The sequence below is a fragment of the Cynocephalus volans genome, chromosome 10 (genome assembly GCF_027409185.1).
Source record: "Cynocephalus volans isolate mCynVol1 chromosome 10, mCynVol1.pri, whole genome shotgun sequence".
Taxonomy (NCBI): Eukaryota; Metazoa; Chordata; class Mammalia; order Dermoptera; family Cynocephalidae; genus Cynocephalus; species Cynocephalus volans.
The window spans coordinates 44,280,348-44,298,127 of NC_084469.1; the positions used below are offsets into that span (position 1 = coordinate 44,280,348).

The 17,780-nt window shown below is 46.5% G+C and overlaps 2 protein-coding genes across 4 annotated transcripts in view; one reads left to right on the forward strand and one right to left on the reverse strand.

The window, feature by feature from the left end:
• The window catches only part of DRC3 (dynein regulatory complex subunit 3), a 35,187-nt gene extending 33,416 nt beyond the window's left edge, over positions 1-1,771 (forward strand). Inside the window, exons 11-12 of the mRNA XM_063110973.1 lie at positions 969-1,100; positions 1,471-1,771. Of these exons, the coding sequence (XP_062967043.1) occupies positions 969-1,100; positions 1,471-1,584 (246 nt within the window). The 3' untranslated portion in view covers positions 1,585-1,771. The remainder of the gene's footprint in view (positions 1-968; positions 1,101-1,470) is intronic.
• Positions 1-17,780, reverse strand: part of ATPAF2 (ATP synthase mitochondrial F1 complex assembly factor 2) — an 18,624-nt gene continuing 844 nt past the window's right edge. Inside the window, exons 2-10 of one of the 3 annotated variants that reach the window (XR_010024618.1) lie at positions 11,100-11,144; positions 10,723-10,868; positions 9,105-9,202; positions 7,609-7,689; positions 5,590-5,702; positions 4,951-5,066; positions 2,593-2,771; positions 1,434-1,557; positions 1-1,028 (exon numbers count right to left, since the gene is read on the reverse strand). Coding sequence is in view for 2 of the 3 variants with exons in the window: in XM_063110975.1 (XP_062967045.1) it covers positions 3,089-3,226; positions 4,951-5,066; positions 5,590-5,702; positions 7,609-7,689; positions 9,105-9,202; positions 10,723-10,868; positions 11,100-11,144 (737 nt within the window). In the remaining variant the exon portion in view is untranslated. Of the gene's footprint in view, positions 1,029-1,433; positions 1,558-2,568; positions 2,772-2,831; positions 3,227-4,950; positions 5,067-5,589; positions 5,703-7,608; positions 7,690-9,104; positions 9,203-10,722; positions 10,869-11,099; positions 11,145-17,780 lie in introns of those variants that run through there. The other 2 variants (XM_063110976.1, XM_063110975.1) reach the window with 2 other exon arrangements.

Consider the following 17,780-nt stretch of genomic DNA (forward strand, 5'->3'; position numbering starts at 1 on the left):
CTTCAGAATACTTCGTGCCCTGTGAATCTTCGGAAGGGTCCTGGGGTGTGCCAGCTTTCCCAAATGTATTTAACCAAAGAATACTCTCTTTTTTTGCAGAAATATTAACTTCTCAAGATTCTACAGAACATATTTTAGACACTATTAAGTTAACTGCTACTATAGAAAAGAAAAAAAAATGAAAAACAAGTATACCTTCCACTTGCAGTTCCCTTTACTATATAGAAAGTCTAGGTCCTCTGCCGTCCTTGGCATCACAAAGTACCTCCGCTTCAAAGCAGAAGCAGCTGCTTCCTGAGTGCTTCGGCGGCCTTCCTCCGCTTGATTTTCAAGCATTCCAGGCACATAACAGCCACAGTGCCAATACCCAGAACCAGCCAGGCCTATTCGAGGGTGTTTTTAACAGCTTCTTACAAGGCAGCAAACAAGGTCCGGAACAAGAGAAGGCCAGAGGAGACCCCAAATGGAACCCAAGGTTTGATTTTGTTGACGTGAGAGTGGGGAGACAACTGTGGGAGAACACCCTCAGTTTGCAGGGCTCACTGTCTCGAAACCCTCAGCCGGCCTCACACTTCCCACCGCCTGGTGGAGGTTGTGGGCAAGTCAGATGTGACAGCAACTGAGAGAGCAGCACTGTGAGAACAGATGTCCTGTGTGAGGTCACCCCTGGGCAGCCACCTGCCTTCTCCCTGGAGAAAACATGCTCCCAGCAAGGACTGCAAAGAGACACCCTGGTTGGCCATTTCCCCATAACACCTGCCACTGCTCAGGCCAGGGAGGCAGTTGTCAACTGAGGATAAGCTGGCACAAAGTGCACTTGTCACACAGGTGGGCCCTCCACTGGGTGCGGTCTGCACAGCAGGGGACTCTAACATGCAGGTGTTCCTTTTCTATTCAGCTCTCTAACTCTGTGCTCAGTGTGTAATGACACACACATTCTCATAGGGTACTTCTCACCCATCCACCAGCTTTTTGTTGACAAAGACACGATTGTTAATGCTGTCGGGGCATCACATGACATCCACCTGCTGAAGATTGACAACCGAGAAGATGAGCTGGTGACCAGGATCAACTCTTGGTGTACACATTTAGTAGACAAGGTGAGTAATGGCTAACCCACTCTAGCAGGCTGTATCACTTTTTCTCAGCCAGAGAGGACATGGAAATCTCCCCTAGGCAGAGTACACTATTTTCAATAAGGAATGAAATGAAGAAAGAAAATTAGACTGTAGACTGCACACTGAAGACAATGTTGCCCAGAGACAATAAAACCTACACGCTTCATCGTTTTTCTAACTCCTACCCCAAATATATAGAGAACAGCAGAACACAGGGAGGCTCTGAAGAGGTTGAGGGATATGCACTATGCCGATTTCAAAGAACTGTTTTCCTTTCCCTCAAACTGGAGTCAGTAGAAGACACTATCCAATTACCTGATCTAAGATGTTGGGCTTTGGTTTCCCTCCTCAGATCCACAACGATGAGATCATGAGGAACCGCAAGCGCGTGAAGGAGATCAGTCAATACATCGACCACATACAGAGCGAACTGGACAACCTGGAATGTGGCGATATCATTGATTAGTGTGGATAAGCCACAGCAGCCCCTTCACAGCACAGCACAGCCCACCAGGAGGACCGTGCGTTCACACCTCCCGGCCGCCTAGGACAGCGACTGGGAGTTTCTCAGCCCCCCACTCCCTCAACACCACTCTTCCCCCACCCCTGGAAACACTCCCAAATGTACAGAAAAATAAAGGACTTATGTTACTTTTCCCCTATTCCAAAAAAAAAAAAATCAGAATTCATGTTCATATATGAATAGGAGAAAAAGACTGAGATGGTCCTTGGCCAGTCTACAAGAACAGTCTACAAGAGGGGCCGGCCATTGACGAGACTCCTGGCTGTGGCATAACGTCAGCTGTGCCCTGAGCAGGCTGCCACCACAGGCAAAGGGAGCCAAGGGGGGCTGAGCCTTCTCTCCTCCGGGTGCTGAGGAGCAGGGAAGCAGGAGGAGACAGTGGCTCCCACCACAGCGCTGGCTGCAGCTTATGCAAGCTGTCACAGCCTGGCTGCAGGGACCTGAGGACGGTCCAGAAGTGAACAGTGCAGGCTGGCATCCCAGCTCCACCACATCACCTCTGCAGCCTGGGCTTCATCTGTGACAGTACCTGTTCAGAGTGCCCTTGAGGGGTTCAGGGGACAGGGTGTGAGAAGCGTGGAGAGGCACCCAGCATGTAGTCAGTGCCCGGTACATGGGGGTGATGACATTTTGTACTCAGGCATGTGAGGCCACGGGGCTCAGAAAGCCTTTACTGCCCAAGACCCACACTCTCCCTACTGCACTTTCACTGGGCCTGGCACCAGAAAGCAGCACCTGCCTGCCTCCTAGGACCGTGGAGGTGGCCATGTCAAGAGGATTCTCAGGACTCCCACGTGGGAAATGAGTAGAAACTTGCATGTCAGGTGACCTTTCCAGGCCTGCCCGGGCTTTTAACACAGAAACAATTTATATTTTCTAATTTCAAGAGTAAATCATTCTTTCTAGAACAGTAAGAATAGAAACAACCAGTTTAGTCCTACAAGGACTCACTTTCAAAAGAAAGTTTTGATTAAAAACCAGGGAAAAAAAGCCTCAAGCTAAGGGCTGAAGAACACAAATAGAGTTGTCCTGTTGATGACATGACTGTTTCCCCAGCGTGAGGTTCCCAACCATGGGCAGCAGATATCAAGATGTGCCATAGGAGATAAGCCGTTTGACCTTGGTGACACCTAGAGAAACAAGAAGAATGGAGAAAAGCGGAGGCGCACGTGAAAACAGAGCTTCACATATTTCCAGGATGGAGAAATATTTAATAAAATTAGGGTCAAGAGAAAGTCACTGGTACAGCTCGTCCCCCTCATTTGCTGCTGGCCTGGCCAGTGGCACCCGGGTTGGAATCAGGCTGAATTCTGGACAACCACACTGTGTCTCGAGGGCATCTTGGCATCGCTGAGCAAGGCTGAGCTCCACAGGCCAGGGAGCCCCATAGGCCAGGAAAGCTGTGGCTGTGCAGCCTCTGTCCTGCTGGGCATACACTGCCAGGGCCTCACTCCTGCAGGAGCTTGTGCTTGACCGTGGTGCTCTCAGAGCAGAGGTGGACAAAAAGGGTGCCAGCAGCAGTGCGGGCCCGCAGCTCCTGCAGCTCGTAGTCGTGGGCCCACTCAATGTTGCCCCACTTCTGGATCTGAGGGGAGGGTAAGAAGCTGCTGGGCCAGTGGCCAGAGACTGGTTGCCAGAGCCACAGTCCATTCTAGTGGCTGGCCTGAGAGCAACAGGCTTCAATCTTGCCAAAACACGTGAAACACACAGGAATGGGAGGGCAGCAGGTGAGAACACATGGTGGACAGAACAGGTACCTGTGCTCTCTGGGGTGTGGATGGTCTGGGAGGGGTGCAGTCTTGGCCAAGGCCAGTGGCCACCCACTGCTGGGCAGGCTGAGCCCCAAAACCATACATGTGTCTCCTTGGAGGGGGCCTGACCCTTGGTCCATCCCTTCTCCCACACTTCTTGCTACCAGAAGGCCAGCATGCAACAGCCTGTAAACTGTCACCCTCTATAAGCTGCCTTGCCATGCAGGGTTGCAAGTGCCTCATGTGGGGGAATAAATAAATTGAGCAAGGCCACACAGTGGCTTCACTTTTGACTCCAAGCGGAGCTGCAGCACCGCAGAGGCCTCTGATCTGTACACCGGAAGCAAGTTGCAGATTTTCTCTCTGGGACTCTAAAAACAAGGAGGAACTCCTGGACACACAGGAGCTGTCTACACATCAGTGTGACTCCAACCTGATTCTGCTGGCTCCTCCCTGGCCAAGGGCCCAGGAGGCCTGGCCTGGCTGCCCCAGCTCATTCAAGAACTGAGACTCTACCACGCCACACAAGCTATCTGCATTTCCAGGCTGCCAGTCTCAATCTGGAGAACTCTAATATGTCTCTGAAGAGCATTTTATACTTTCATTTTATATCATCACATTCATAATCCAGGTTATTACTCACTCTGTGGAGGACTGAAACCAAAGTTCAGAGAATGGTAGCCTAGCTTTGGTCCCACAGTCAGAAGCAGAGCCCAGACCGGAAGCCAGGTTTCCACAATCCCCACAAGTCACCCCCTTCCCATGTCATTAATTGGTTCTGACAGCCAGAGAATAGCCAGTCTCCTTTGCTGTAGAGAAAGCTTTTTCCCTGGCATTTTCCTGAGCAGAAGACTAGAGAGACTTGGGAACTACTGACATTATAAAAAGTTTTTATCATACTAGGAACTAACTCATAACAGCAATTAACCTGAGGCTGGAGGAATAACAACAGCAGCAAAGACTGCCATAATTTTCAGAGTTGAAAAATGCAAATGACAGTGCAGCACAACCTTGATTCTGAGGCCACTAAATCAAAACCTGTGCACAAACAGCAGCTGCCTTCTGCTCCTCTGCCAGCCAGATGAAAAGTCAGGGAGTGAAGGCACAAACGGGTTCTCAGTGATCTCAGCAGGGCCTGTTCTGCAGTGCACATCAGGCCCTAACGGTCTTTATCTGCCCGTGAACCTCCATGTGCAGAGGGGGGCTGAAGAGCTGGGCCCTACAGTCACCCAGACTTGGCTACAGACCCTGGCTGGAACATCTTCTGGAGGTGTGACCCTGTGCTTCAGTTTACTTCTTTGTAAAATGGGGATCACCACAGCCCCCACCTGACTAGGCTGTTGAGACGGTGAATGGAGTGCTGTGCATCGTGCTGGAACGCATCGTGCTGGAATGCAGTGGTAGCACTTAGCATTGTTATATTTTTTGATTATTAATTGACAATGCTTTCATTGGTCCTTAGTTTACATAAAAATATTTCAGATGGGTTGGCCATCCCCTTGACCCCTACACTGGTGTGAATTAGGAAGGGGTGGGGCAGGGACCTGAGGTGCCTCACCTGGTACTCCTCCTCCAAGCGTGACAGCAGCACAGCCTGCTCTACTGTCAGGCGCAGGTCAATCAGACCCAAGGTCAGCACCATGGACTTGAGCTGGGTCACTACAAACTCAATCCCTGTAGGTACACAAGCCAAGTCAGGACCCCAAACAGGGCAGCTGCTACAACCCACCCCCTTGTGAGTCCCTGCACCCCCAGCAGAGAACAGGAGTGAGTGGTGCAAAGGCACCAGGAGGAGGAGAATGCCTTAGGGCCCATCTGGCATTCAAACCACTCTTCTGAATGAGCTCTCTGGTCTTCCTTAGGGGTGATCCTCCTCGGCTCTTCCCTGGTGGGCACATGACCTGTACCTAGCCAATCAGAGCATCTCCCCCGACCTGCAACCCAGTGATTGGTTCACAGATGGGTTTGTGACCCAAGAAAGGCCAATGAGACTTGAGCTTGAGACTTCTGCTGGAACAGTGTGTGCCTGGAGTGCTGAGTAAAAGGGTTAGCATTAGAGCCACCAGCCCCATGCTCAGAGCTACCCCTAGAGTGCCCTGGTGACTCTCCACTCAGAGCACCTAGGGGAGAATACAGGTTTCAGATACCCACGTGTATCACACCAAACCCCCAGGCCCACAGGAAGCTCCATACACACCTTGTAGGGCCCACATATTGTAAGATGCCAGGTGGCTGACAAGCACCTCCCGAGTCTTGGCAGGGATGCTGGGTCCCATTATGCTGGTGGAGGAGCCGATGTCCACTCCGTATCTGAAAGGAAAAGGCTTTAGCATGTCCCTGTCGTGCCATGGCCCAAGAGCAGCGTAGCATTTGACTGGAAACAATGACCAAACCTGCTGAGCGTGTGTTTCCCTTCAGGACACACGGACAAGGAGCTAATCTTAGAGACTCTGGAAGGAACTGCCACTGTGAACAGTGGCCTCCTGACCTAGTTTTCTGTCCCCCAAGAGCAAACCTGGAGGACCAAGAAACTGCCCTGAATGAAGGCATGGTTGATGAGTCACGTGAGCAGGGGCTCAGTTACATGCAGCTTCCTAAAATGCTAATTCATTTGCCTGAATCTCCATCAAAATGTGAGCTACCTACTTTTTAAACCTTCTAAAAAAGTTTTTCACATTTGAGGCCATAAAAGATTTCTCTTAAATGAAATGTTTTCCTTAAAACAATGTTTGTATAGGTCTTATATAATCCATTTCTTCAAATGTTTATCAAGCCTCTACAATATACAAGGCATTGTTTTGGTCTGTGATCTATGGGACACAAGCTAGCTTCAAAGAGAAGATACATTTTCAAGAACAATCATAACTACAGAAAACACAGGAAAAACAATGGGGCAAAAATTTTTGCAATTTTCTTTCATAAGTCACTGATATTTTCTATTATTTTAAAAATATTCTTGCTGAAATTTCTAATAGTACAAATTGAACATAGGAAGTGGCCTAGTTTTTCTGTAAACTATTAAGGACAGGATATCTCAACTGCCACAAAAACCTGACAATTTTATACCATAGCAAAGATCTCCAGACACCTTAATTATTGCTGTATTTCATTAGAATCCAAACTGACATTGTATCTTCATATTTCTCATACAGCATTATAGTTGTTACATTTTATTTGATCCTTAGAGCACTGGCCATGCTTTTTTCTTTAAAACCCAAAGATGTGAGCACAATGTGAGCACTCAGGAAACATGTAGCAAATAAATAGGACAGAATGTACTCCATCCCAACCCAAGGGAAAAAAAAGGAAAGAAGCCAACCCAAATAAAAGATTAATTAATTAATTAATTAACAGATGAGATGGATTGATGGATGTCACTTTTGTGAAAAGTGCTATACCAAAAATACTCCTTATAAGCTTACAAAATACTGTGGTCAAGGTTGTATTATGAAAGCCAGTCCTTCCAAATTTCCCTTAGAATAAAATGAAATTGAATTTATTTTGCCACCACATTAATAGTCTGTTCAGTGTCTCAAAAGAGTCTTCCTGTTAAGGAAACATATTGGGAATCATCAGTTCCTAGAAGCTACACATCCATAGGACACTACCTATAATTTTTCAGGAAGCTATCCAGGCTTTTCTCCATGTGAGTACGTAGCACACATGCTGTTCTGTGATTTTATTTCATAGCACAGTAATTGTGATGAAGATAAAAATAACTGCCAAATTTGAGCATTTACTGTTGCTAAGCAGGATGCTAAGCACTTTCCATACATCCATTCATTTACTCCTTCCAGCACCCTGAGAGGTAGGGATTATTAACCCCATTTACAGACAAGGAAACTGAAGCTCAGAGACATCAACTCATTAGCCCAAAGTCACACAGCTAATAATGGAAGATCTGGGACTCAATCCAATACTGCTGCACTGACCCGCTGGAGGAGGGTAGCCTAGGAATGCTGGTGCTTTCCTAAGGACACAGAGCTGCCCCTACACTCATCACAGTGTGTACTGATAGCAGGTGCTAAGTGCATGGTGGCTGAAATGAATTTGAGGAGCACTTTTTCCAACATCTGAGGGGAGTCAAATCCCAAGGGTGCCCTGAATTCAGAGAGCTGACTGGCTTAGGGCTTTGGTTGTCCAGAGGGGTCCCTTGACCCCAACATCCTGCCCAACACTGCCCAGTCAATGTTTTCTGCAGGGCTGTACATCTTACCTTTTCTCGGCCCATTCTATGATTGGATCCCACTCATTCTTTTGAAGTTCCACTAATGTCTCTGGCTCTTCCACCCTGTAGCTAATTTATTGTAAAAATCAACCAAAAAACCTTCATTAATAAAAAAATGCAATTCCTTTATTCAGTGACCGAAAAGGGAAAACACAAAAGGCAATGGCAAACACTTTACCACCATCCCAGCCTCACAAGCCTTTTGTCCTAAAGCAGTGGCCCGGGGCCAGCAGCCTCAGCATTACCCGGGAACTTATTAGAAATACACATTCTTAGGCCACATCCCACACCTGTATAAATCAGAGCCTCTGGAGGTAGGGCCCAGAGATCTGTGTTTTAACAGACTCTCCAGGGGACTCTAAGCTTGAGTTTGAGGACCACTGCCCTAAATTCCCCCCAATATTTGACAGATCCAAGCTTGCAGCACTATGTCAGTGCCGTTCTAAAGCAGATGCAGTCAAATACCTGCACCCCCGTATCCATACCCACTGGATGCTAGGATGCTGAGTGTGAATGCTGTGCCAGAAGCTCAGTCATTGCACTCCTACCCTCACCCCTTCCAAGAGACAGTGCCCCTGGCCACAGACAAAATTGCCTGTTTACTCCTCAGGAGCCCAACCCACTTCTTGGCTATAGATGCGGCTGCTAGCTTGGACACCTGACCTGAGGGGACCAACCTAGAGGCCAGACTGTGCCACTTGTTTTGACCAAGAGACACAGGGACAAGTCAGTTGAGGGGAACTGAGCTGTAAGGTTTCATGGGACAGAAACCCAGGTGGGCACCATGGAAAGCCACCGTCTGGTGTAAGGAGAGGGCAGAAGAGAGGTCATGAGCATGCAGGAAAAGCTGGGCTGGTGGGAGGAGCAGACAAGTGGATGGACTTTCCTCCCCGCCTTCCTCCACTCCTGTGTCATCTGTGAGATGACTCAGGATCTAGAACACTCTTGAGGCAATAGGCATGGTGCTGCTCAAACACTTCAGCTGTTTCCTTAACTTCCCTTCACTATCACTGACCAATTAGCCAAAGAGCACAGACACGAAAGGAGAATCCAGAACTGGAGGAGGCCAGTTCCTGAATATCAACATCTGTAATGAAAAGGATGCCTCGGTGAGAATGTGCCAGTGGAGGAAGTACAGGGTATGAGGCCCCACTGGGGTTTGGCAAGTGACCCCTGTGGTCCTGGAGCCTGCAAGAGCTGCATATCGGCACCCCTTTCCCCAGCCCACCCCAGTCCAAGGGACAGCTGCTGGGCTGGAGAAGAGGAGAACCCAGTGATCTGACACTGCTGCAGCCTGAGAAGTCGTCCTCCCTGGGATCTGCAGAGCGACTGACTGCCCATGTAAGTAGGCTGCCTTCCCTTCCTGTGAGTTAATGGCAAAGGCTCTGCCTCTTCTTCCACCGATAACCATCTGGGCAAATGAGGCAAAATAGCCCAAGGGACTCACTCAGTCCAAGGGGAATGCCCATCCCAATGTGAATTACCAGATGGTGTCAGTGTCCAGAAACTTCACAGTCGCCCGGATTAGCTGATCCTTGTTTCTCTGGGTTGGATTGTCCAAGGATGTGTTGCACAATGTGGTCTGAATCAAAAGGCAGAAAGCACCCTGTCACCACCTGCTGTGCTCAGGCAAAAGCCCAGCTTTCCTGAGGACACTGCATCTAACACACAGCAACAGGGTGAGACCCAGACAACACCACACCGAAGCCCTTGACCCAGGGTGTCTTCACAACTACAGCAGCACACTACTGAGAGTACACTACATCCAGCTCCATGTGAAATGCTGTGCGCACATGCATGCAGGGCTCATGGGAGTCTCACCATAGCCCTAGGATTACTGAACTTCCCTAGAGTCTCATGCTTTTTATTACCAGGCTCTGCCATGTTTAATTTAATCCTCACAATAACACTTTAGAGTAGGTGCTACTATTACACCCATCTCAGAGATGTGGAAACTGAGGCCCAGAGAGGTTCAATACATCATCAAATTACAGAAAATAAGACAGGTAAACAGTAATGGAACTCGAATCTGACTGAAAAGTTTTTACCATCTGGCTCCCTTAACACCTAAGCAAGGAAACAAATCATCCATACTGGGCTCAGGATTCTTTTTCCAGATTTGCCTTGTCAGTAACAGGTTGCATAGGTTACTCTAGCTATTAACTTGTAAGCTAGTCACTCAAATTTCATCAGATAGTCAAGGGGCAGGCCGGCACCTCAGCAGGCTATGATGTTGAAAGGAAGCCCACCTGGGTCTGTGCGTCAAGGTTGAGTGCAGCAACAACCATGATGACAGCAACTAAGTCCCTTATTGACTGAGTGCCCACCCTGTGGGGGACCACACTAAGGGCTTTCTGTGCACTGTCTCACCTAATCCTGACTGCAGCTCCCTAAGGTGCATTCTATTTTCACTCAGTTTTTACAGATGGGCCACACGGGGCCAAGAAAGGGGCAGCAACTCACCCAAGGTTACAGACTGGGAGCCACAGAGGCTGGACCTGAAGAGTCCTTCCTTCCCCTTCCTTCCCACATCTGCCCAAGAGCCGCAGTGAGCCACCTCTGTGTGGATGAGGAGGTGGACTCTGTGGGGAGTCTTCCCCACCTCACCCACCTGCCTCCACTGCTCCTGCATTCAACCGACACTTACTGAGTGCCAACTGAACTTCCTGCTAGGGCTGTCTAGACACTGGCGAGTAAAAGAGACAGGGCCCCTTCCTTTCTGATGCTTAGCAGGCAACGGAGGAGACAGACAATAAACGTGCAAACATAAAACAGACAATTACAAACTAAGTGCTGACAAAACACGTGGCCAGCTGCTGTAACAGAAAATAAGAAAGCCAGGCAGTCAGCAAAGGCAACATCTGTCCTGAGACCAGAGGCAGAACCGGCCATCCAGTATGGTATTCCTGGCAGAGGAAAAAGCAGGTGACCAGGCCAGATGGTCAAGAGTTTGGCACACCCACTGACTGAGAGGAGGCGAGTGGGGCTGGAGCCCACCCCCAGGGCCTTGTCAGAATTTGGAAAGGATTCTAAATTTTTGCCAGGTACCCTAGGAAGCCCAGCTGGGTATCAGGGTGTAGGTCTGCACTGTGAACTTGTTACCAGATGCATGGTGTAGAACTTGATGGTATCCTGCTGGGAGTCCCATTCAGTGGCCACCGCGATGGCCAGGGCCTCGCTGGGGACGGTAAAGAGCTTGGCTTGGGGAGTTTTCAACTTCCTGTGGTCGAGGTTTATCTCAAAGCCTCCTTGAAAGATCAAATGAAAAACTCTCAGGGATTGTTAAGTGGAATTGAGTGACCATACCTATATTTAGCCACTTGAATTGGTGCAAAGACAACTCTGAGTCCCTCACAGAAACATGTCTGACAAAAGTGGGAAGGCTAATCTCACCACTGAAGTGGCTGGAGGTGAAAAATGTTTCCAAGCATTCACAAAAAAAAAAAACAAAACAGGCAGTCAAAATTTCAGACACTTACCTTCACTCTGTGTGATGCTGACATTCTGATAAAACCTCTTCCTTTCTGTAAGAAAGATTTTTCAAACAGGCAGTTTAAAATAATGTTGAGATGGAGGGTGCAGGAAGTGACAAGACCAGCTTATATCATTACTGCTAATGCTGACTGATTGTCTTGATTTTCCTATCACCATTCAAGGTCTGCCTTTCTCTACATTGTATAATCAACAGCTTTGATTAAAGCTGGGCAGGAGAGCAGCTGATCTCCAGGGGTGAGGGAGGAACAGGACATGCTGGCCATGCCTCCACCAGTCCCCAAGCCCAGGGACATGTCTGATCAGGCGTATCACAGAACTGCAGACTGTGTGACCTGACATGATTTCCCAGTACCTCCTGCTTTAACATGTAAGCATGCTCCCTCATGCCACCCCTATCACCAGTGCCACCCCCATGCCAGCACAATGTACCCATATCTAAAGTTGGTGTCTGAACCAGATAAGGCCAGAGACCCATTTCAAGCAAGACTCTGATGCCTTTAAGAAGGGGTGTGGGTGCGTGTGCATGTGCATATGTGGTGAGCAGGCAGGCCACAGAGCTCCCGGGAGCATTTCCATCCCTCTTTCCAATTAATTAACCTAATTAACCAGCTTGCTGTTTATTCAATGGAACTCCAAACATTTCCTTTAAGAGGGGAAAAATCTGTGTCCTGTGTTTTCTTTTGAAAATAACTTGAATAAAATCTTACATGAAACGGTAAACATATTCTCCTTCTTTTATCCTGGAGGGATTAAAAGCCAATAGCACTTCTTAAGGAATTATGCAAATTCCTTCAACTAATAAAGAATAGGTCACACTTTGGAAGCTATAAACTGTAACTCAAGTCCCTCACCTCTGTGACAAATACAAACTTTCATTCATTCATTCGTTCATTGTTTCACACATTCATTGGGTAGTAAAACCCTTCAGACTCTGACTGAAGTTACTTACTGGAAATAGTGACTCAGCACATGGAGGAAAAGGAGATTCATTAAATAGTTTGATCTTAAAAAACAAAAAACAAAAAAACCCTAAGCTTAAGTTAAAATTTCATTTATTCAAATACACTATGAAATTTCAGGAGAACTTGGTGTATCTGCACAGAGTGGGGAAGGGTAACAGAGAGACAGCATCTAGTTTTATTCCAAATATATTATTTTTATGTTTTCCACATCATATCAGTTTTCTCCATAAATCACATTTGCTATCATTCATACTTAAAGATGGAGGGCCCAAAATCGCACTCCATAGTTGCACTTACTAAACTAAGGCCCAAATGGTTTTCCCACAAAAATATTTGTTTGTCTACCATATGCCAGGCACTGTTCTAGGCACTTGGGATACAACAGTGAATAAAACATACAAACATCTCTGTTTTCATGGATTTTAAATATTTTTAGAAAAAAGCAATCAGATCTGACCACCAAGATGATGCTGTCTTATGGCACGGTTTTACCACCTTCCTCTGAAATCATAACACTGATTCAAACATTCAACACCAAAATAAGAGGTTTATACCACCCTCATACTTTTTAATTTCCCTACTTTACATGCTGTCCTAGTCATGTTGAAACAGCAGGTTAGACAGGGGTCTGGAGGCATCCTTTCCTATCTCTGGTCTGGACCTAGGTATCTAGACTACATCCATTGGGTTTTCCAATGCAGGAGCTGGGCAGCATGTCTACAAGCCAGGCCCTGCAAGAAGCTAAGAAAACCTCTGAGAGCTCTGACTCAGTGTTGGGGGAAGGGTCTTCCCACGTCAGCAGGAAGTGCCAGCAGAGGACAACGATGTGACGTGCCTGGTGAGTGCTCTAACACACGGCCCAACCAGAGAGCTGGGGCAGAAGAACCGACTTGGGGCAGAAACTGACAGCCCAGGGCTGAACTTTCACAACTACTGGGACAGCTGGGTTTCCTTCGAGGGAAATCCTTTTTTGTGCTTTGCTGGCCAGGCCCACCTCTGTATCTGAATAAGAAAAAACTAGAAGGGAGTGGGATGAATGAAGGGGCAGAGCAGGAACCACCAAAATTGCTCATAACAGGAGAAAACTATGCAGAAAAAGAGACAGGAGAAGGACAAAAGGAGCCCAGGGGCTGTCAGGCCTCAGATTAGATATGGGGGGCATGTTTTAGATAGGGGCTCTCCTGAAGGAAGGGTTGACACCTAGACAGGAAACTTCAGTCTTAGAAGAAACTTTGGTGACTACTGATCATGTTCCAGCATGTGTGATAAGTCCTGGGGATGGGATTGCATAAAGCTCTTCTCTGCCCTCGAGGCACTTACTGTCTAGTGGGAAGACAGACACTAAGCCAGTTACTAAACGACAGAGTGACATCTGCAGTGATGAAAGCGCACGGATGATGGAAACACATAGTCAGATTTCATCTGTGACCTGAGGAAGAGGCAGAAATTACCAAATTTTATCAACTGATTTGTTTTTTCTTTTTTGGTGGGGGTGGGGGTGGGGTCGAAGTAGTTTCCAGAAGAAGAAACAGCTTACATGAAGGGCCAGGGCTTCAAGAGAGCAGAATTTTGGAGAACTAGAAAGACATTCAGAAGGAGAAGGCTGTACCTATCTAGCAAAGAACAGTTAGAGATGCTGGGCGGGAGTGGGCGGGGGACGGGTAAGGGCCAGAGCTGGGGGACTGGGGGACATGAAGGTCACAGTAAGGAGGGCAAGGGGAGCCAAGTAAGGGGTTCGCATAGGCAAACAAGAACATGGTCTGGGCAATTCATTTAGTGGGATCCATGTCCCCAATAACGTCAAAGACAAGAGGTTCTTTGCTTGGGCCCTCATCTTCTCAATGGATACAGAGCCAGCCAGCACCAATGGGAACACTACCTTTGAAAATGAAAGAAACAGTCTAGCTCTGTAGGATCATGCAGAACTGGGATCTATTTTGAGTATAAATTACTCCCTTTACAGAACATCTGTGACAAAAACAGTGCTTTTCAAGAGACAATTTTGTAGACTACGCAGATGCAAAGAAATGGATATATAAAAAAGTGTTGAATTTTCAAAGCTGGCCACAAGAAAACGGACTATGTAAGCAGAGAATAACTTTAAAAAACTGCTCCTGTGAAAAGTGCTGAATTGGAAATTAATGTCCTTTGGGTCCCTTTTTCCTTTGAGGTTGCTTCAATCCATATAAAGAAACAAGCAATTTTCTGTGTCACTTCCCCCTACAATCCTGCCATCTCTGTCTTTATGGACTGGCGAGTGATCTCTCCACCAGTCACAACTGCCAGGCAATACTTCTCTTCGGAAAGACTCAAAGCCTCAGGAACTACGACTCCCACAGTGCACCAAGAAGAGGAAGTGCCAGTCTCAGAGCTGTCTCAACACTTTTATCTTTTAAAACAGTGCCATCTGGCGGGCCTAAAACCTTAAACTAAAATTCTAACTCGGGGCATTCCTCTATCCATAATCCTAGTGTGGCTCTAACCAACTGTTTTCAGGTATCAAAATTCTTCAGCCCAAATATATAAAGAACTCTTACAAATCAATAATAAAAAGACAAATAACCCAATTAAAGATGGTCAAAGGCTGGTTAGCTCATTTGGTTAGAGCGTGGTGTTATAACACCAAGGTCAAAGGTTCGGATCCCAGTACTGGCTATCCACACACACACACACAAAAGGACCTGAGTAGACATTTCTTCAAAGAAAATATACAAATGGCCAGTAAACACGAGGAGATGCCCAACATTTCATCATCAGGGAAATGCAAGTCAAAACAACAAGATAACCACCTTCACACCCTTTAGTTTGGCTATAATCAAAAAGACAGTGACAAGTGTTGGTAAGGATGTGGAGAAATTGGAGCCTTCATGCACTGCTAGTGGAAATGTAAAATGCTGTGGTCACCTTGGAAAAACAGTCTGGCAGTTCCTCCAAAAGTTAAACAGAGTTACCATTTGACCCAGCAATTTTACCCTTAAGTATATATCTAAGAAAAATGAAGACATATGCCCACACAAAAACTTGTACATAAATGTTTATAGCAGCATTATTCTTAATAGCCAGAAGGTGGAAACAACCCAAATGTCTATCAGTGGATGAAAAGATAAGTAAAATGTGGTATGTGTATACACAGGAATATTATTCGGCAATAATAAAGAATGGAGTACTGATACACGATACAAGATGGATAAACCTTAAAAACATTGCATTAAGTAAAAAAAGCCAGTCAAATAAGACCACATTCTATTTATATGAAGTGTCCAAACAGGAAAATCTATAAATGAAGAAAGTAAAGTAGTAGTTGCCTAGGACTGGAGGGATGAAAGGGGTAAGGGTGGATGATAGCCAAAGGGTATGGGTTTCTTTTGGGAATGATAAAAATGTTCTATAACTGATTGCAGTGATGGTTGTACAACTCTGTGAATATACTAAACTACTGAATTTACACACTTTTTTTTTTTTTTTTTTTTGGCAGCTGACCGATATGGGGATCTGAACCTGTGACCTTGATGTTACAAGGCTGCACTCTAACTGAATTTACACTTTAAGTGAATGAATTGCATGGTAAATGAATTGTATCTTAATAAAGCTGTTTAAAAATTCTTCAAGCCAAATGTATAAATGCACTATTTTCTAAATTGCTCTTGCATCTAGAGCAGAGGTTGGCAAACTCTTTCTGTAAAGAGCCAGAGAGTAAATACTTTAGGCTTTTTAGGCCATAAGGTCTCTGTTACAACTGCTCAACTCCACAGACAATATGTAAATAAATGAGTGTGGCTGTGTTCCAATATCATATTATTTACCAAAAGAGGTGGCAGGCTGGACCCCTGATCTACAGACTACATAACGCCCCTCAGTCCACAATGCCACCCTATGAGGAAGACTGGGTAGGTAATGTTTCTGAGGTGGTAGAGACTCTGAGAAGCTAAGTGTCTTGTCCAGGTGACAGTCTGTGAATGGTAGAGACAAGATTTCCAGCCTTGGCTTCACTGGTGTTTGCACTCAGCCAGATATGCTGCTCCTCCAGAAGCATATATCCCCTTCTGGGTAGTTGCTAGACGTCTGACAAGCTGGTACAGAACTGGACTGCCACAACACCTTCACATAGGTCTCCTTGTTGCCACATCTCCTCCATCACCTTCGTGACCCTTTCCTAAACTCTTCCTCTCCTTTTGATAATCTTCAATAGCATGGCAGTTCCTATGGGGTCAAGTTCAATCAGCTTGCCAACTGAAATCTTCATCAAGAAGGACCCACTTGGGCTTAATCTTCCACCACTCCAAAGATGCACAAAAATCTCACAACTGGAAAGGTTTTTGTAGAGCACACATAGGTCTGATTTTATACCTCCTTCCCACTATGCCTCATCCATTCATGCATGCATGCATTCATTCCTATTTTCTTTCACATTTTACTATCTACCATGTGCTGGGTACTTCCAAGAGCCTAAACTAGTAAGTCTGCACTAGAAAGGAAAAGAAGATGGTAGATCAATGCTACCATAATGCAAAGTGACCATCCAGTAACCTAAATTAACCCCCTGCTCTTGCCAACTTGGTGAACTCTTGAATGTGTCCCCTTTGCTTGTGCTATGCCTCCCTGAAATGCCCTTCCTTCCTCATTACTGGCTCTTCATGACCCACCCCCAGGCCCTTCACCTGGGCCCTGATAAGTGCAGCCCCCTGCTGCATTTAACCCCTGCTGGAGTTTGGATGTGTTGTCCCCTCCAAAACTCATGTGGAAATTTGATCCCCAATGTGGCACTGTTGGAAACTGATTTGAGTCATGCAGGCGGATCACTCATGGATGGATTAATGCTCTCCCTCAGGGATGGGGGAGTGAGTGAGTTCTCGCTCTATTAGTTCCCATGAGAGCTTGTTGTTTAAAAGACCCTGGCACCTTCTCTCTCTCTTGCTTCCTCTCGCCATGTGATCTCCTCGTACCCACTGGCAGCCTGCTACTTTCCACCATGAGTAGAAGCAGCCTGAGGCCTGTGCCAGATGCAACCATCCCAGAATCGTAAGCCAAATAAACCTCTTTTCATATAAATTACTCAGTCTCAGGTATTCTGTTATAGCAACACAAAACTGACTAAAACAACCCCCTTCTCTATTTGTATAAAATTATGGAACTTGACAGCCAGAAGGCCCATCAGAGGCAACCTAGTCGTTCAACTCACACATGTCCAAGATCACACAGTTCCTTAGAAGTTCAGCCAACATCAGACCCCAGATTTGTACTCCTGCCACAATGCCAAACTGCCTGTGGAGTTCTGGATTTCCTAAAGCAGGCAGTGTTACGGTAAGGTCCCTCGCACCTCACTGTCAACCTCTGATGTTCTAGATACCCAACATCCCTCCATCTCTTCTTTGAATTCCTACTTATCTATCAAGGCTCAGCTTAAATGCCTTTCACCTAAGACCCTTCCTAGACCTTGAACACTACCCAAATGGAAATAGGCGCTCACACAGCTTTTTTTTACTTCCCTTATCACAGGATATTACAACCATTTGCACTTGGCAGTGAACATCACTCAGGTAGGGCCATGCCTGTCTTGAAGACCACTGTGCCTCCTGCTCCCAGCACAGAAAAACTAACTGAAGGGAAAGAGAGTATTACTACTCTTCATTCATTGACGTGAGTCACTACCACTCTTACCCTAAGACCTCTCTCCAACAGCAATGAAAGAGTCACTACCTTCTT